Genomic DNA, 21,296 nt, shown 5'->3' with positions numbered 1-21,296 from the left:
CTCCGTTACACATGAATTGACAAATTTGTAACATGAAGTATGTCAGTAGTTCTGTATGTCATCAGATCTGACATATTTTACATAACACAGGTATGTGCATGACATCCTAGAGACTGGCCAGGGATGTTGCAGCAAAGGGGTTTCATAGGTCACTGGCCTGGGACACTTGGCAGACTTACAAAACCACAAATTGGGTATCTGCCTGAAATAGGCTATTTCAAATTGTCTACAAATGCGCTACTGACTGATACATAGTCTGTTTGTTCCTCTGTGATACAATCAAACATAGAACATTAATTTACTTATCTATGATATGCAGCACTAAGCAGTGGAAACATAAGGGGGTGTCATTGAACAGAAGTATTTATGACTTGTTGAGAACTTTTGGTGTGAATTAAATCAAAGCTCAAAATCAAGACACATGATCAAATGAAATGAATCATTCATATCTTAAATTGATTTTGATATATGGCAGAATGAAATGTTCAAATTGTACATTGATATATTTCATTGTTTCAGTAATAAGAAAACAAATTGTATCAGGAACAATAAGACAAATTTTGATTGAAGTTACAGTCTGCTGTCACCTATTAAATAGAGATTAAAACCACAGCTGGGTGTGGCCACTTCCTTGCTTGAACTGCATCCATATATTCTAGGAAATAGGTAAAAAGTTGAAGCTAACTTTTAAATAAAATATGAAATAAAATTCCACCTATAGAAAAAAAAAAAAAAAAAAAAAAAAAAAAAAAAAAAAAATGACTGTTCTCCAAAATCATCCCAATGGGTGAGGTAACAAGGTTGATCATTCATGTAATATTTTGTGTAAGAAAGCCTAAGCTATTCCTAACCCTAACCCAAACTGTAACCCTAATCCCAACCCTAAATTCTGTGTATTATACATAAAGGAGTAGCACAATTTTGATGAAACATGCTAGGTTCAAGCTAGAATGCCAATACTTGAAACAAGCTCCTCTAATGTAACCCTTTTGTACCCTGCAGGAAATATATGTCTTATTTTGATACCATTTCCTTCCCCAGCTCCTAACACTAGTTTCTGCCATTATTTCCCTACATACTGCCCTTAACACAAATCTAAAGCATTAATGTTCTTTTCTTATATGTAAAATTAAATAAGAGTCAAACTCAGATACAATGACATCTAATTCTATTCTGCTAATTTATAACACCAGGAAATGTGGCATTTCTTACAAGTTGTAAGTACAAAATGCTGTTACAAACGTGTCAACCCACTCCCATGTCATAATTCAATTTATGTCATTCTTTAAACTAAAAAAAATTTGAGCAAAGTTAGACAATCTTGGATGTAACATCTTGGAAATGTCATTTATATACACATTTTCTAATTGAACATCACATTTGCTGCAAATACAAATCCTTATGGAGATTGTAACAGATAAAAGTCAGATTGCTGTGGGACTTGTATATAACACTTTCTATATGATTGTTTGCAGCTGCTGACTTCATTTTACATTACACAGAAACAGGTTAATATGTTTAAATATGCCATTAAATGTGATAGCTGCCGTATATTCTACTTGAATCAATGAATCACACTTTAACAAAAATCCATAATACACAAAAAGTGAAGGTGATTTTTTGAATACTTTGTCATACAAACACAAATGCAATAGCTCATCAGCAGAATGCAAGACTATTGTAACTGCAGTGTATTTTAGTTATTTTATAAACATACATGTAATTACTTGTTTGCATTTCATCAAATGAACTCATCTTTTCTTATTTTTGGAACAAACACATATGGGCAATTCCATGTTACTCGCGTTACATTTTTGATAAAATCAGCACATTCAATGTCATATAAATACAATTGAACAAGGAGTTGGTTTATTCATCTTCTCTCCATATGTACTTACTGACCCAATGTATCAAATCACGTAAACTTTAATTTTGTAAATAACTAGATGAAACATTTATAGCAAAAGATGTGATTGTGACTCGCGTTACGAAAAATTACACCTTCAAAATTAGGCTTTTACTTGTTCAATATTTCTCCTCAAACAAACAGCTGCAGACAAAAGTTTATACCACTAAGTAATTACCTTATATCTCAGCTGTATTACAGAAACAAACACCAAGTATATTTGAGATTGGTATTTTTAAAATGGCCAACTTTCGCTAAATTGGTGCGTGACTCACGTTACGTGACTCAAGCGTTACGCTCACTATTTTGATTACATGGTCCCACTTTGAAAGCTTTAAACACGCTCACTTTTATTTCCATTGTGGTCAGTTTTACTTTAGCACTATAAAAATACTGTAATTCAGCATTAAAAAGGACCCTCTCCTCTGGTGTAGGGTGGTGGTGTGGTGTGGTGGGGTGGTACGGGGGCTAATGATGGAAATTTAAAAAAACTGGCAATTTGAATAAGAATACAATTTTCATATACATTTATTACATAAAATGCATTGAAAAACTGTATGGAAACATTCATATACACCAGGCACAAAAAGAAACTTGTCAGTTATAGTCATCCTTGCTGTTTTTAAACAACCTGTTAAAACAACCTGATCATTTTGGATTATTCTGATATATACATTTTGTTAATTGGACTTTGCTTTCTCACTTGACACCCTGTTCGTAAAAATTGAACAAGAATTGACCACGACATACGCCTCCAAACTCTCAAACCCCAAAATTAAAAGTTGCAATTTCAACGATTTTCAATGGGATGCATCGTTGTGTTGTACACAAGCACCACGGGCCGATCAATAAAGCACACTGTGTAACAGGCACAATTGAATCGTTAAAATTGCAACGATTTTGGGATTTGGAGGCACATATCTTGTTCCAATTTTTGCTCGATTTTCATGAACAGGATGTCAAACGAGAAAGCAAAATCCAACTAATAAAATGTACATTTCAGAATAATACAAAATTATCAAGTTGTTGAACAGCAAGGGTGACTATAACTGATGAGTTTCTTTTTGTGCCTGGTGTATATGTGACGTGTCATGTCAAAAGGAGACACTTTTGGGCAGGATCGTAAATGGAGAAATAGCCAAAAATCTGCCCGTGGGTGATTTTTTCACAATTTGGGTTTGTTGCGAATTGGTGATGTTATTAATGTTGAAAATATTGTCTGACAGTTTCAGACCGGAATATAACTGGCATCTTGTATTTTTTGAGACATTTTTGAAGGTAACTCATACTCTCAACAGTGTCAATAATATTTTTAAAGGACGATATCTCAATTTCCAATTTTATGATACCACGACTTTCCAACTCAATATCTTCGCTTAGAAATGTCTAATTTCATTGTGGAAAATGGCATTGTGGAGCAAAATATCTCTATATTTAAGATATGTAAAAACCTCAAAATTGATAACCTGCCCAAAAGTGTCTCCTTTTGACATGACACGTCACATATATGCAAAACTGATAGACCATTTATGGTTTGCAAAATGGGTTCCTAAAAATTTTCCATATTTATGTGCAAAGAGGGGTAAGGATTTTTTGGCAGGCTGAGAAGAGGATCAAGCAATTGATGGCAGGCTGAGGGAGGTCAGCTTATTGCAGAGCCCCTAGTAGCAAAATATAAAAGGCTGTCGCTGATCAATGTGGAACACATTCCTCAGACTTGATTTATTCATCTTCTCTTTACATGTATCAAATCACGTAAACTTGTAATTTGTGAATGTAACGATGTAACATTTATTGGCAAAAATGTGGTTGTGACTTTTGTTACTAAAATTACCCCTTCCAAATTGAGCTTTTACTTTTCAATATTTCTCCTCAAACAAGAAGCTGCACACAGTTTACCTTTTACTGCAGCTATACTACAGAAGCAAACATTGAGTACATTTGAGTTTGGTATTTTTAAAATGGCCAACTTAGTGCGTGACTCGCGTTAGGTGACTGTTACACTCACTATTTGATAACACAGCTCAATTTGAAAGCTCTAAACATGCTCTATTTAATTTATATTGTGGAATTCAACTTTAAACATGACCTTCTGTTCTGGGGTTAGGTGGAGAAACTGGGGTGGAATGGTGGTAGTGGGTGTTTATAATGGGTGTTTGTAATGGAAAGTCAAATTGTAAATTTGAATTCACAGATGGGGACAAAAACAATTTCCAGTCCTGCAATTTGTTAAGTGATGTACAATAATTATGAGTCCTGGGGAGGGTAAAAGTGGGAGGGAGAAGTTTTAGTGATTATTTATGGATTATTTTCTAGCCCTACTGTATAGAGAGCTGTATAATATGTGTGACTTGCGTTACAATATCGTGACTCGCGTTACATTGTGACTCGCGTTACCGTTTTGAATAGTCTGCCTCTGGTGGTACAATTGTAGCAAACCAAAAACCTTATGAAATAATTATGAGTTATGACCCAAACCAGGAGGAAAATGAAAGGGAACATTTATAACCCTTTAGATTTTTTACTGCATTAAAAAGTTGTTCTTTTTGTGACTCGCGTTATGCTTAACATTATACAATTTGCCGTGCCATCCTGACCATTACCAACACAGCTTCCTAATTTTTATTTTTTATTTTGACAAATTATGTATCAAACAACACTATCACAAAAAAGAATTGTTTTTGTTCCATATATTAATGAGAAAAAAAATTAATTACTTTTGACTATCTGCTATTAACAAGATGTAGGAAAATACATTAAATCCTTCAAATCAATGAAAAAAAAATACTGCAGCTGATATTCATTTGAAAATTTCTTTTTTGTTAACTTTAAAGGGTGTATAATCAAAATATATCATCAATCATTGCCAATTGCAAAGTTCATATTTTGGAAAAAATGTCATTTTAACATGGAATTGCCCACATAGCTCACATATGTCATGCAGCACATCAAAAGGGCGACTTTGCAGTTGTAGTCAATTTTGAGTTCAGTATTTCTGATTTGAAAGCATTTTGCAAGCTTTAAAATGACACCTCATTTGATAAAATTGATCAAGGCATTCATATTTTATAAGTGAAAAAGTATCCCAAATTCTAAAATTTCCCTGAATTTTTTCTGTCTCTTTTGGTTTTGCCACAAAGCCCCCCCCCTTTGAATGTGCTGCATCACATATTATATTAACTATCAGTTGCTAAACAGCCTCCCTTTTTCAGCTTAAATGTCCCTTAATCTGTGTATAATACTCTTTTGCTACATTAAGTACTATACTACTGGTGTTGTTTTAGGAAGGATGTGAATTTTGGCAAGAGTTGACTCTTGCAAAGTATAGAAAGCGATTTGCGTGAATCATTCATTTTCAAATTAGGGAGAGTCAATAATTTGCAAGAATCAAATGATTCCTGTAATATTGATTTTCACACTATATTAAAATCCAGTTTTTGGAATGGATTGATTCCTATCTCCAATGCCCCATCTACCCCTCCCCCACCCCATAAAAAAACTGAAATAGACCACAGTCAGAAGCAACAGGGAAGATGACTACTAACCCAACATTTCAAAACCCAACCCACAAAAAATATCTTGCTTCATGCACTGAACCCAATATGTCAGTATCAATATATACACTGATCACTTGGCAACTAGGTGACTACTAGTCTCTTATATCCTACCTGTTCCAGGTGTAGGACACACCCACAAGTCACAGTCATCACCCCATCCGGCACCAATAGAACAACAACATTCCTGCCTGGTAGTGTTATCATTCAATACATGACCACACAGGTTGGCACTACTCAGGCTACTGTAACACTGCTTCTTGATTTCAGCAACAACTGATGAAAATGAAAAACACATTAAAGGTAAATACCCTCATGACTATCTGTTGTGCTTAACTCTTCGTTAGAAAGAAAATAGTTATGACATTATGCACTTTATGGGAAGAGAATAAAACCTGATACACTGTCTTATCTAGATGTGAATGTGACCTGCTTGAGGCTGTTTATTTGAATTTTGTGATGCTTTTAGAAAGTTTGAAAAAGAGCATTTTATTGACTACAGTCTGCATTTGATCCATCTCCCATTATTAAAAGGTTATTCAGCGAACTGATATTAATGAAAACAAACAAACAAGGATTTTAATGTTAAATCAGTCAACCTCAGGACTTTTTGTTTCTTTGTTTGTTTAAACAGTCACTCTTTGTTGATTGGGTCACAATAATTTTAAATGGTGAGGTAAAACAACAAAGTCAGAATTTGTAACTCTGTGTATGCTATGAAGTGGACTTTGATAAGGTCAAAAAACTGACCAAAAATGACCGAATCACACTCACCAGGTTTCCTTGGCGGTACGCAATTACTAGTCTCTTTATTGTATACCAAACCATCAGGACAAGCGCAATCAAACCCTCCATCTTTGTTTGCACATGTTGATCCTGCTCCACAATTATGTGTATTTTCCTCACATTCATCGATATCTGAAAACAGAAGTAAGCAAAATAAGGGTCAAAGATATTTGGTGTTTAATATTTGCTTATAGTCTATATAATTATTTGAACTTATTTGCATTTATTGTATGGTATAATATATTTCTTCTTAAAGGCCATATTGTGCTCATCTGGCCCAGGTAGTTGTGAAATTGGTCCAAAGAAATTTAAAAAACAGATAAAAAATAATAATGTGGATAACATTAATTTGAAATTATAGCCAAAATTATACCAAATTGGCCTAAGCTGAAAATCCTAAAAGGAAGACTGGAAGAGACCCAACAAACTAGAACATAAAGGTTCTTGAAATGGTTTTCATATCACTGAAAAACAAGAAAATACCAAGTAAAGCACCTCTTTTGACCCTTTTAGTCTCTTCATCAAATTTACTGGGGGGTGTACTTCCATGTTGGAAGTGTCTTGCCACCCATATCATGAGTCTGTTCTTTTCACAAAAAAGCCCTACACATTGGTTCATGTTTCGAATAAAATCACCATAAAGAGCAACATGTAGCAGTTTTATGAGTAAAAATTACACAGTTCAACTAACCTGTACAACGTTTTCCATTTTGGTTTCGAGATCTGAAACCATCCAAACAGGTACAGGAATAGGATCCTGCGGTATTGGTGCACTTCGCATTAGGGCAGATGTTATCTCGATTACACTCATTTTCATCTGTATATGTGAATGGGAGAAAATTGAAGGTAAAGAAACCAAAACAAACTGTTCAACGGACGACCGGACCTTTCAAGTAGTATAAGTACTCCGGGCATTTTTTTTTGGGAAGGAGTTGCAAATGATTATTGTTGTGATAGCCAATTATTAGGAACTATTTTGTAGTGACTAATCACTCATTACTAACTAGGATCGCGCATGCGCAAATATCACTATGCCTCACCTAAATATGCTAACCTGATAAGTTGTCATTAAAGTAAAGTTTATTCTTGGGTTAGACATAAATGTCATCTACTAGATTTACTAGATCTACTAGACTTATTTTCAAACCTAACATTTTGTTTGTCTAAAATCTACTATAGGCCTAGTAGTATGTTATCACAATGGTCATCCTATAATTAACACAAATTGTACACATTTTTCATTGATGCGTTTGCATTGAAAATATTTTCGGACTCAGTACTCATCAAACATGAAACATCTGATGGGCGCAGTTCTAAATACACACTGAGTACAGACATGGAATCAAAGAATATGTTGCTCGAGAATTCTAGGCAAGAATTTGGTCACTGATAGCTTCACATTCTAGGCTAGAGACCATTGCATTTAAAATCTAGTCGGTTTCGCTGAAGCATGACACCGTGTAAAGCAATGGAAGTTCAGAAGTAAACACAGCCGATCACGACAGGAGATTGCATCAAAAATGTTGTTAAAATTACACTTCAGCAAAATGTTATACTGTCCAAAATAGGTAAATCTTGCTCAAAAGATACAGTTGATGCATCGAAATAACTTTCATCCAAATTTCAACATTAGCAGAATAAATAACCTCTGACCGAAAAACGATAGCAACGCACTCTAGCATGCGTAACTATCGTGTGCAAATTCGAAGCTAGAATTCTCGAGTAAAGAATATATGTGAACTCCACAACATCCTGATGATGTTAATGACCTGTGTTTCATGAAATTTTGAGCTTTGATAATCTCATTTACCAGTCATTTCAAGACAACAAGAAGTTCCACGACTGGGTTTTTGTACTGCATGAGTCAATAAAGTCCAAACTTACGCTTACGTAATTTTTTTTTTAAGCGCCTGAGTCCGCATAGATGTTCCGCCTGTTACGAGCTGATCAGAGTATTCTCTCGATCGGGGCCACGTCACATCCATTGGGCCATGGCCCATGGGAATTGAAGTAGTAGATTTGCGTCCAGAACTTTTTGAAATCCCACGCGGCTTTTTTTCATTATTCATTATTTCTATTCTACTGTATAAGTGGTAATTTTCGCGAGGGTTTTATTTTCGCGGATTTCGCGAATGGAGTGCCATCCGCGAAATTAACACCTCGCGAATATATGTATAAATGTATTGCAAGTATAGGGCAAGACTAGGCAATCGCGAAAATAACAATCCCAAAAATGCCTCTCTCACTCCAATTCGCGAAAATAACTGTACACGAAAATAACCACATATACAGTATTAGGCACAAACGAACTACCCCATTCACCCTGTACAAAGTTAGAAGTAAAGGAGCCGGTTAGCACACCAGGCACCACAAAGCATGCAAAGTGCAAAGCATCGGATTTTGGTGATCCCCGACCCGTCATCTTTTTTACCGTTTGAGGCAGTATCGCGCTGCTCATTAAATATTCATGAACCCAATCACGTCACATTCACATGGTCTTAATCGGTAGCTTGGAGTGGTTGGGATTGACCAGGCATGTTTTTATGAATGAAATTATGACCTTAACAGGGGTCAGGCATTAGCATATTCATGTGGTTTTTTTTCCAAGATGGCTGCTGGCTACCGGCGTTGCCTGGCCTGTCATGCTTGTTGTACTGAACTACACGCCTGGGACTCGCGGTGAACAGCCAATACGGGTGAACAACATCATTGCAGACTCATTTTCACGGTTTTTACGACTGTTTTACCAACTTCAAACTTGCTGATTTTATGTTTGAAAGCCATTTTTTCTTGTTTCTGGTAAATAATGAAATTTATTGCAAATAATGAAAAAATATGCGGTAGGTTTTGGAGCATGCGGGCGGTGGACGCAAATCTACTGCTTTCATTCCCATGGCCTTGAAGTGAAAACAACTTATCGCATATTTTTATTTGCAGAGAGTCGAACCTGGCACAATAGTGTGATAGCTTGTGATACACTCCAGAGTTCAGTGAATGCGAATGTTGTTTTCACTCCAGTGCTATTGTCAGCCGGTTCATGTCCGGATGTCCGATGACAGAATAAGGCAAGCTTATAATTGCCTTCCAACACAAACATGTAATGTCAATGATGTATGTCATTAGCCTGGGCAATGTAGTAGTTCGCAACGCAAACTTAGAAAAACGGGCAAACAGACACATCATTTATCGGTATGACGTACATTTTCGTAATTGGTGACGCCCTATCTAAGTTTGCACTGAAGTGCCATCTCAGTTTTGGTGCGCCGACTTGGATCATGTGCTAATGAATTTTTATTTATTCTGGATAAAATAATGGGAGTATTTATTACAATTTCAAGCATGCCATAGAAGTTTAGGTAAGAAGTACAAGAAGCTGTGTAATTAATATTATGACAAACATGCAACTATTTTTAAGCTACAGGAGCCTTGTATTTTTTAGTGCAAACTCTAATTGAAACCATGCAATTGTGTTGCACTAGCTTTTTGTATACACTTCGTCCCATACCGTTGAGTTGTGCAGAGCTACTACGGTATGGGTTCCTCGTACTATATGTATGCTAGGTGAATTCAAATTTGCCATCAAACTGCATCATTTTATATATCAAATCAAAGCCCTTGAGTAAACAAAGCCAAAACTGAAAACCATTTTTTCATAGCACTTTCCGTAGCAAAGTTACATCTTGTCAAAGATTGACTTTCATCAAAAAGTTTCAGCTAGCAAAATTCCCCAAAACGGCATTTCGGGGTGTTTCTAGATCTTAGTCTCATTATGATAGCAGCTTTTTTAATGGAACTGCTATCCAAATCCTCTAAAATTCCATGTGCGAGTGACTTATCACCATAAAAATCATATATTTGGGTCAAGTGAAGTATAGAAAACATATTTATGTACGTTTCCTTCTTCGGCCAGTTGTTTTAAATTTCTATGTAAATATGCATTGACATTGTCGGCGAATTTGGCTGACTAGCAAATGTGTCGTATAAGCCTCTTAGTACCGTACGATAATGTGGTGAAGGAATATTACACAGTCAAGAATAGGCTCCATCATCTTTTGGTTCTGATCCCTCCCAGTCTCCCAAAACATCAAAACATCAAAATCATTGTACATTTACTTACTTAAGACTGTCCTTTTTCATATAGCGCAGACAAAGTAGGGCCAAGCTAAATGGAAATGGTCAAATTTTGGCAAAATATCTCTCTGTGTAATCCTATGTAAGTCCCATATCACATCGTTATCGGCGATCGAGGTTTTTTTTTTTTCTGAAGTTTGGTTGGTACCCACCAGCGTCATGCATGTGACATGACACAGCGAAAATAAGCGACCGGGAATCAGGGATCGTTAAAACGTCAACAAATTTCAAAACACAGAAAGCAGTAAACTTATTGGCGAGCGGTCCGAATTTTGAGCCATAAGTTTACGTGGTGAACTAGTGTTAACTAAGGTTTGCCTGGGTTACCTATATATAGGCAATGTAGGTAAGTTCCGAAGCAATTTTAAATTTTAATAGCCTAGAAATGAGATAAAATTGATAGGTTTCTGGATCTGGATCTGGATATTTGTGTCGGTAGAACACCTCCTAAAAAAGGCAACATCACCAACTTCTTGCTGCTAAGTGGATGGTTTATCGATAGAGATGAGAGAAATTAATGTTACTAGCAGACTGATTTATTCAAAATACTTACCGATTTGTAGTTTTTTAGAAGAAAAACGAATACAATTTCACCAAATTGTTTTTAAAATCTACCTCGGCTCTGCTATTTACAGCCGTCTCCCAATTTAGCGCCCTCTAGCTTTGTACTAAAGTTTTCACCCAAGGGAGGTTCGTGAGCATTTTTTCAAATATCTAGTTGTTTTCTTTCTTTCTTATTTTTTATTGTCAAATAAATTTGATTCTGATTCTGATCTAATTCTATTTGTTTTTGCCCCGGCCTTTTGATTGATTTCTCCTTTCCCGTCCCTTCCCTCCCCTCACTTATTTCCCCTTTCCCGTCCCTTCCCTTCCCTCCCCCTTATTTATTTATTTATTTATTTATTTATTTATTTATTTATTTATTTATTTATTTATTTATTTATTTATTTATTTATTTATTTATTTATTTATTTATTTATTTATTTATTTATTTATTTATTTTTATTTATACATTTATTTATCTTTCTTTTCTTTTGATTAGATTATATTCCAATTTAATATTTCTTTTCTTTCTTTCTTTCTTTCAAATTTCTTTCTTTCTTTCATTCATGTATTGCTTTCTGTATTTCTTTCTTTCAGTCTTTCTTTCTTTCACTTTCTTTCAGTCTTACTTTCTTCCCTTCCTTCCTTCTTTCCTTTCGCTTCCTTCCTTCCTTTCTTCCTATTAGAACCTAACTAATTCATCAGGTAAAAAAATGCAAGAGGTACAAAAAGAACTCAAGCCACTTACCAACACATGCTCTTGTTCTTGCATTATATCTGTAACCTTCCACACAAGAACTCTGCATACAATGAAAGCTCCCGTAAGTATTCCTACATAAACGGTTTCCACAAGGATTAGGATCACGAGCGCATTCATCAATATCTGAAGGGAAATAATAACGAATGGTGAGAGCCCAGTTGTAGAACACTTTTTACGAAAATACATTTTGTAACTAAAAAACTTTTGAGGCTGATTTTAGTGATCACTGATCAGGTTTACCTTCAATTTCGAATGTCATGGGAATGATGGTAATATTATGCCTAGTACAATGTTACGTTTTATCAATGACCTTAATAATGCAAAGTAAAAGGATAAAAAAGGAAAATGTTCAAAAGTATAATACATACCTTGGCAAGTATTCCCATGCGAAGTAAGTCCCGATCCGCATATACAATAAAAGCTGCCTTGTGTGTTTAGACATCGCCCGCCTTTACATGGATCAGTCTGGGTGGAACATTCATTCACGTCTACAAGTAATGAGATAAGTCATCCTCGATTCAAAATGGAAGGCAAGAGGACCCCCAAAATCAATCGACCTATTGATCGATCGATTGATTGATTGGTTGGTTAATTGATTGTTAGTTTGATTGATTGATTGATTGATTGAATATATTTTTAACAAGGAACATCACCAAATCACCGTGGCAAAAGTAATAAATTAATTCTAAAAAAATACAATTCGACCGTGTTCTAGTTCACTTTACTTACTTGACCTACTTTTTAAATCTTTTTAAAATTTCTGTTTTATGAGTTTAATATTTCATTCGCCATTATTTCAAGATTATGCTATAGCCTATTTCCACCTAAACAATATAGTAGTCTTAGGCTAAGCTACCGTTTTAGTCCCAGTGGAGAAGATAATCCTGTCACCTAGAATCCACCCAGGTTAAGCAATGGGTATTAAATGTGGTAATTGCTTCATCAATTTAAGTGTCATTCATGTACCAATGTTTGCCGCGTTTACTTGGGCACTCAACATTTAAAATGACTCAACATCCGGACTCTAAATCTAGGACCAGAAACACAAATTAACGCACAATGTTAAGGAAATTCCAAAAGAAGTGGTTCAAGACAATAACGTTTTGCCCTTTAATGCGCAGATGTGACATATTTTTAGTTATATTTGGGATTTTGAATAATTATGATTCCATGAACTGAAATTGTTATTACCACGTTTGACGTGTTTCAGGTAAAGAGATGCATTCAACTGCCCATGATGATCTTCCTTTGATAATGAAAGGGAAAAAAACGTAACAAACTGCTCATGATGATCTTCCTTCGATAATGAAAGGGAAAAGAACGTAACAAACTGCCCATGATGATCTTCCTTTGATAATGAAAGGGAAAAGAACGTAACAAACTACCAAATTGTATGTGCGATAGACAGCAATCAAGATTAAACCTACTGTCATGTGACTGTCGCGAATTGCACCAATAGATTTTTAAATAAAATCGAACCAATGAGATGAAGATGAATGTGAAGCCTAACAATTACATTCCAAATTGCATGTAACTATATACTGTCTTATCGCCATGGCACCGTATCACTTTGAGTATTTTAACAACTTTTTGAATCTCATGAGTTTCTTTCAGCAGTTTATTTAATTCTTTTACCACAAATCTAAATAACTATTTACTCTATAATAGCTTCGATCCTTACCGACACACTCGTTTCCGGCAGAGTTCAGCCTCAACCCCCGAGTACACTGGCAGCGATGACCATCAGTTGTAGGGACACAAATCCCCCTCGTACACAAGTTTCCTATCGCACATACATCGATATTGGGGCGGCGGGCTACAATAGCAAAAATGGCAGCACAATGTACAGCTTTAGACCACAAGCAATTGCGATTTTTTAGTGTTTTGAATGTTATTTGAATGTTTCCTATGGAATGTGTATGATTATGATCATGAATAATATCTAGATGATGTGTAAAATAATTATTATCGAGATTATTTGGAATGTTGGATGCTCCCGGTTATCATTTCGTGAAAGAATCTAAGAAATTGTTGAGAAGCTATATTATTTTAGGCCTATGTTCCAGTAAAGCAAACTACTGAGTCTCATTTCTACCTCTACCTAATCTGTCGTCATTGAAGAGAGCATGGAATTAACAGATTTCCTTAAATTTAGCAACCCTTTTTGACTCCCTTTGAGCCAATTTGTTTTCCTGCTTTCAAGAGTATTGGATGTTTTCCAGGGATACCTCGATCATGCAGGAGAAATGGGCAGCCACCCAGTCTGGGAGGATTGGGAACCCATCTTCCCCGGATCTTCCCCAATCAGTTTCCTCTACCCTTGTTTTCAAATGACACAGTGATTTTCTAGGAATATTGTTAGGAGCTGATAGGGATTGATTTAACATTACTGTTGAAACTGACGCAATTAGCATCACGCTCTATCACCAGATCTCGCGAAAATATTTTGTTTAAAGAAAAGAAGAGGTAGAAAGGTATAGAAAAGAGTGTATTGCAAAACTTTGTCTCTGATATTGAAGCTTCTGAAACTCTAAAACATCCTATGTATATGGTATTAAAGTAATAACCAATTGCCAGGAACTGTCAGATGTAGTGACATGCAAAATCAGATAGCAGTATTATTTCCACTACACTGTCAGGCAATTATAAACATACGAATTATTTCCATGCTATACGCTAGCACTTCAATTATTTTATTTATAACACATGCCATGGATATGATCTAGAACAGATGCATACATGTAAACTTTTCAGTGATAAAAGTTTACTAAAAAGTTAGTTAATTTGTAACTCAATGCGTTGGTATGCGCTAAAGCCGATGCTGATAAAATATCGAGTTAAATCTGTTTAAAGAAACCGAAGAGCAATGGTAATTTTCTCATAAACGAAGGCTGTAACGTTACGAAACGATTGCATAAAAGATGAAAACCTATCCACGGGTCCAGCCGACCTGGTTAGAGTTAAAAATATATATTTGCCTCTGGGTAAAATAGTCAATATACTCATATCCCTGGTGATAGTGGGAAGAGAAAGATGGTCAACAACCGATAACTACTGCACTACGATACGACTTTACGAGTATTACAAACATTAATTATAAGAGTGATATTCAATGATGCTACTGTAAAAGATAATAGCATCTAGAAGAAATTGATGTAAGGATGTTATCGGTATAACGGTTGGTCGCTAAGAACGTAATGCATGCCCATGTTTGGTCGTCTATAAGATTTCTCAGCCTTTTCTCCCTATGGAATTAAGGAAGTCTGATAGAACTGAACACCCAATGCAGTGTGAAGTTCATCAATTTGGATTCAAGCCAATACTAGATATAATACTGATAAATAAATAACATAAGGATCTGTGGCTGGTTGGCAGAATTTGATTTCAATACGTCGATTTAGATGTATTTCCGGGAGCAACTAGGAAATATGATTTCTTGTTGAAATGTATAGGTGAACTACAAAATATTGACCAAGTGTATGTCAACTCACTTGCAGGATTGATACTGTGTATCGCTTTGTCAATACGTTGCAGATAACTAATGAATGAATTGATTCCGAGAGTTAACATCATTAACAATATTATGTATTGTATACATTCATTGGTTGAAATATCCTTTTTTCAAATTATTTGCCACGTCTAATGAACTCCTGGTCAAAGACCTTCTGCAATTTTGTTTGAATCGCGATGATTTATGAAAGCGAGAAAAATCCCTAATAGCAATGTAAATATATGATGTAATGCCAAGATCAGCGTAAAGCCCTTAATCATATTAATTTAATCTTAATACCTCTCTGTCGACAGATTTAGCGTGCACAGTAATGCATTGCAGTTCATTTGCCAATCTTAAATACACTGTCACCAGAGGGTACAAAAGTTTCACCGTGCTATCTTGTCATTTGATTATTTCTCATTATTTTTGGTAACGGTACAATGATAATAAATTATTATCAGTAGCAATGAATCCCCTGAAGCTAGGAAAGTTGGTAAAGTAATAGGTTCCGATTTGAAATGTTAGCAACACCCTAAGGCTGTTTACGCCGGATGGGTCAGCCTGACAGTTCCTAGCAAAAGATGCGCACTAACTTAGTAGCATAATTGCTACTTGTATTGAAATACAGTAGAATTCATTCGTAGAATATCATGTTCAAAACTAGTTTTAGTTTCAGCTAAGTTTTAGATCTCACTTTATTGCTAGCGTGATTCTATTCCACAATATCCTACTTTGTTATTGCAAATTTATGAAACCAGAGGCTTGGTCAGTTTCTTGCTTGCTCTAGCTATAGATTTGCGAGATGTTTTCATTTTTTTCGCTCGCTAACGCATTCATTAGTCTCTCCCCTTCCAAAGTAAAAAATTCCGACTTGCCCAATAAAAAACACATTCCGAACATTTTCTGACCATGCCACAGGAAATCAAGAAATTCTAATGTATCCATAAGTGATGAAATGATGAAAATGATGTGTGTGACGTCATCGTGCAATAATCATATCGTCCAGTGCTATGTGCAATCTATCTCAAAACATGCTCAGTACGGCAACTTCGAGTTCAATCCATGCAAGTTGTGCAAAAGACAAATTTGCAAATTTGAGAAGTTAGCAAAACGAACAATTCACAATTAATTTTACCTTTGCAAGAAAACGTAAAACTTAAAACTTACTCCATCCATAAACATTCATAATTCTGTGTAAGTCGTTTAGATATCTGTGATATTAAGTCATCTGAATTATGCAATTGACTCATATGCAATCGCCTTTAACAAACTAAATAACAGAAAATAGCAAGGTTAACCAATTCAATAAACAGCTTAGTGTGCCATTAATGTGCTGCGTTTTATGAGTCAATGTGATAATGGTTTAGTTTGTGGAAAGTTATGATAAAACACCTTTCTCCCAATTATGTGTGTAAGATTGCATAATGATGTATTTTTTGGTGTTTTGATTAGTAAAGATAGTACCATGATTATTGCAGAAAAGTTCAGTAAAGTTAAAAAAGATGTGTATATCGTGGTCCTATTTGTGGAAAGTTATAACTTTTAAAGATCTGTCATTTTAAACAAGTAAAGTTTACGTTAACATTTGACAACAACTCACAGACAATGATTCCAACGGTAACAATCTCATCCTCAGTTGGTGAAGTTCTACCTACACATTACTTAGCATTCGCTTTATGCTACCTTCTCAGATATTTGCACGATTCTACACTCGTCAATCAGTATCCAAAGTTTCGGGCCCTTTATAATGTTTTAAGTATTTAAAACTAATATATTTTCTCATATCGTAAAAAACGCTAACTTGTTACTCAAGCGCGACAGGAGTTAAATGTCTCATTGCTATTTTTGACGCAATTTGCTGCTGGCTGACAACAACTTTGTATTTTTAAGACCAAATTGTTGATATTCTTCTTTATATTATTAGTCATGGTAATTTTGTTATTTGACGGATGCTCGGGGCATGACTTATTGAATTGGGGCATGACTTATTGACAATTTCAATGGATGCTGATTGACTCTCTAGATAAAGTCTCTATTGACTAGTTTGACTAGACAACATCAAAATAAAATAATAATCTATAAGAAGTCTAAAAATTTGAGTGACGTCATAACACGTGCACAAGATAACGCCACAAACTTCCATATTCTCCGGCCGACCGCAGAACAGTAATTCACACCTCAACATCTGGTTAACTAGTGAGTAGATCACGTGCAATTTGAGTACAGGTGAGTAACTTCATGACCTTTGACCTTTCATCTACTCCTAGTTAAGCCAAGGAGATGAGGTTATGGGTGATTGCGTCGTGAAAAAGCCAAGAATATGATGATTTGTGGTAGAATGACAATTTTGGAAGAAGCGAATTGGGCGAGTGCATGTAGACAGTGGTGCATTCGATGGCTCCATGACCATGCCGGAATAAAATGGACAATTATTACCGTTGGTTTGTTCTGCGCGGCCTTTATGAGGCATGTAATGGTATCCTATACCTTGTGGACACATAGATCGGAATTCCGCTGAAATGACAAAAATACAGAAACAAATTAAATCTAACAAAAATCGGTTATCGCAAAAGTATAAAATGAAGTGACTTTGAAACTATGTAGCATATTACAAAAAATGACAAAGCAGGTATTTTCAAATGTGCCGATGTTTTAAGGATAGTTTACTTCAATTATAAAGTATTGACTATTACTTTTTGTGCAATGTTGCTATTCCTTAGTATACTGATGAAAAATCTATACTCACGTGTTCCATAAATTGGACACCGCGTGCATTGTCTACCCCATGCCACACCCAGGCTGCAACAACACTCCATCTGAGTCGCCGTAATACTTGAAGCATGATTGGACATGCATTGTCCTCCTACGAGCTCGCTGTAACACGTCTCCCTCGTATCCACTAAGCAAAGGTACATTATTTGAATACATGTGTGTTAATATATTATGGGAAATATTTCCATGTAAATTGAAAGCAAACTATACGAAAAAACATTATTATCTCAAATGAACAGACATCTAAATTATGAATGGGACATCATCAACAGTTCAATACAATAATGTTATAGTAACCCAAATATTGTGGGAATTATATAATTTCAACTTTAGCAAGTGTTACAAACATTATACATTTTACGCAATTACCACGCACGAAACCCACATTTAGTAAATTATACAACTTACGCAAGTTGATACAACTTTAACGCTATCTACAAACTTACTTATGCATTGCGTATTAGATGAGTCGCTTGAATAGCCTGCACTACAGACACATCGATAACTGCCTTGGTTATTCACACATCGTCCATTCGTACATATACCAGAGAAAGCCTCACACTCATCCACATCTAGAGGAAACAAAAATAACCCAAATTTGATAATAATTTGCATTAATTGACTGATTCAGACTGAAAACAAATATGACCTTGAAAACTTCGCAGTTAAAACGTTTGATTAATACTACAGTGCAAAAAATAAAAAATAAAGAAGTGAAGATTTACAATTATGAAAATGTAAAATAAATGACGAATTTTTGTTAGACACAAAGTTACACGATTTGATATTGGAACATATGGAACGTAGTGGAAAATTTTAATTAATGATCGTCAGTCGGTAAAAACAACATCAAGAAACAAAATGGCGCTTACCGGTGCAGTCGCTGGGATCCTCTGATCCTGGTACCTTCTTGAAACCTTTCTCACAACTTGTCTCTTTACCTACATACAAATGAAGAGAGATAAACAAATAAATTAAACGGATTCACTGAGTCTTGGTGAATTATAGTATCCTTACTAACGTGGAATAACTTTCATAAATTACTTACTTTGGGAGTGAATAGTTGTTGGAATAACTTTACACATCTTTGGACTCCTATGGGGTGTCTTGTTATCTCTTTAGTACAATATTAAGCTACAGTGTACCCCTGAAAGAACCGTATCGTCAGGAATGGAATTTTTGTGGGTATTTTGACAATTGACAGCTCGGTTTTTTAAATAATATAATTTTACGAAACTACCTCATTTTCAATCCGTTCCACGGAGTCAAATATCTATCAATGACAAAAGACGTCTCATGCGCTGATGATGCGCAGTGATTCGCAGTCCTAATACAGATCATCGATTGATGTTTGAATCCGTGGGAAGGTTTGAAAGTGAGGGAGTTTTTTATATTTCAAAAACGGTGTGGTCAATTGTCAAAATTCAAAAAGTATGTGATAGCTGATTTATCCCTTAACCACACCAGTTATTTATTTATGTTTAGTTGTGGCGTTAAAATACCCAAACAATTAAGGTTCCTACGATACAGCTCTTTCAGGAACATCCTGTATAGTTACAGCATGGGCTATAATTATTTGAGATCTTAATCCAAAACTCTTCTGTTGACTATATAGTCCAGAAACTGTTGATAAAACGAATCGTCACTGCATGACTTTTGAGATGATTGCGCTTCAATAGTGCGCGCGCTTCAAAAAGCAGTCCACCCTATTTCATGGAAATGGAATAAAATCTATTCCTAGCGAGTAAACTATAAAAGCATCAAATGCAACAAGACATTTCGTTTCATTTTATATATAGGGCTGTAATAAATACTTTAATCTGATTTCTAGTATAGACATTCCTGACAAAGTTATGAGACACCCAATAGAAGATTTGATCAGCGTGGGTAGATCATACGCCTATCAATGACATTCTCAGTAAATGAACTCCGAAACGTAAGCTTTCTGCATCATATAACTCTTAACTTTTGATATCAACCAGCAAGTTTCACCATTGCGAGAATTATCAATGAAATGAAACATTATCTTAGGGTGATACGATTGTCTTTCAGTTGCTGTGGTTATTATCGGATATGAGCTAATGAAGAATTTATATGGACGACAGTATTCCTAGCATCAGACTTACGAGTTCCTAAAGGACTCACGAAGAATCTCTGTAAAGGCACTTGGCAAAGTAGACCAATAGTGATAATGATACGAAGCCCGAATTGAATGATATTGGACACATGTCGGGAATGAGATGTCACATTACATCCAGATGTAATACTGTATCATCTCTGGTATCATGTTTTGCCAATAAGCGACTTCCCACTTCCTCAAAGAATTTAACACGCATCTGAGTTGCTATATAAGTATGGTGTCAAGTTAAAAGAAGGGATCTGTGCCATCCTGTTAAATAAACTGTATCGAAATTATTGGAACTGGGATATGTGATACGTTCAAAGAATGTTAAAAATATAAAATTGCTAAAAAGTACATTTTTGTACTACTAGTAAGAGGCATATGGGAACCTAACGATATGATAATCTGAAGCCAATAGGTTTGTTGCATCTGGGAGGTATTGTCATTTAAATGAAGATCAACATATTCATAGTTTTACTAACACACCAGAAGTGAATAGCTTCACTGCTCAAAATATTGATTGCACAGGTGCTTTCAACCAATATCAATATCAATTCCTTGAAAGGCATATTCTGAACGGAATGTGCTATTTTCATGACCTAAAACACCACTATAGTTTCAAATATTTAAACAAAAATTGAACCTAAACTGGTACATAACTGAACAAAAAACCTACAAAATTGACAAGTCGTCGGTTCCAATCATCGTGATACAATTTGTTTTACACACAGTTTTGCGTAGTAGTTTAACGCATTTGTAACTTGCAATACAAAGAATGAAAGTGGATTCGGGAAATAAGTGCAATCGGGAATAGTAAATAAAGATACAGTAGGCCTATTGAGATACATTAGCGTCCGATACGATTGACGCTTTTAAATGTTTTAAAAAGAAAAAGTTAAGCTCTTGATCATGTTGATTAAGAAAAATTGTCTTGACCTTTTGGTTTGGATATAATAGGAAGAATAAATAGACAATGTGGTAAATGGAGTACACTCACCGATAACCTGAGGACAGACATGACACGAGCTTCCCCATGCTTTGCCAAGAGTGGCACAGCAATCATCATGAAGTGTTGTACTGTCACTAAGCGGGGCCATACACTGGTTGCTTTCCAAGCTTACCCGCCTGAAGCACGGTCCACGTAAAGTATAGCGTGCAAGAGTCTGGCTATTTTGTGAAGCTGAAAGACATGACAGGAAAAAAGATTAAAACATTTTTCAGAATACTGG

At 35.4% G+C, this 21,296-nt stretch overlaps 1 protein-coding gene across 12 annotated transcripts in view; it reads right to left on the bottom strand.

Annotated features, from left to right (window-relative positions):
• Positions 1 to 21,296, bottom strand: part of LOC140152591 (uncharacterized) — a 137,208-nt gene that overhangs the window by 57,848 nt on the left and 58,064 nt on the right. For 11 of the 12 annotated variants that reach the window (XM_072174991.1, XM_072174993.1, XM_072174997.1 and 8 more), the window contains 11 exons: positions 21,065 to 21,247; positions 18,818 to 18,886; positions 18,392 to 18,517; positions 17,920 to 18,072; positions 17,610 to 17,687; positions 13,362 to 13,496; positions 12,049 to 12,168; positions 11,669 to 11,803; positions 6,938 to 7,063; positions 6,235 to 6,378; positions 5,575 to 5,736 (listed from right to left, as the gene is read on the bottom strand). In XM_072174991.1, coding sequence (XP_072031092.1) covers positions 5,575 to 5,736; positions 6,235 to 6,378; positions 6,938 to 7,063; positions 11,669 to 11,803; positions 12,049 to 12,168; positions 13,362 to 13,496; positions 17,610 to 17,687; positions 17,920 to 18,072; positions 18,392 to 18,517; positions 18,818 to 18,886; positions 21,065 to 21,247 — 1,431 coding nt within the window. The remainder of the gene's footprint in view (positions 1 to 5,574; positions 5,737 to 6,234; positions 6,379 to 6,937; positions 7,064 to 11,668; positions 11,804 to 12,048; positions 12,169 to 13,361; positions 13,497 to 17,609; positions 17,688 to 17,919; positions 18,073 to 18,391; positions 18,518 to 18,817; positions 18,887 to 21,064; positions 21,248 to 21,296) is intronic. The other variant, XM_072174990.1, reaches the window with a different exon arrangement.

Source organism: Amphiura filiformis, chromosome 5, assembly GCF_039555335.1.
Source record: "Amphiura filiformis chromosome 5, Afil_fr2py, whole genome shotgun sequence".
Taxonomy (NCBI): Eukaryota; Metazoa; Echinodermata; class Ophiuroidea; order Amphilepidida; family Amphiuridae; genus Amphiura; species Amphiura filiformis.
Note: the sequence above shows the minus strand (reverse complement) of the source record. Positions and strands in the feature narration are given on the sequence as shown.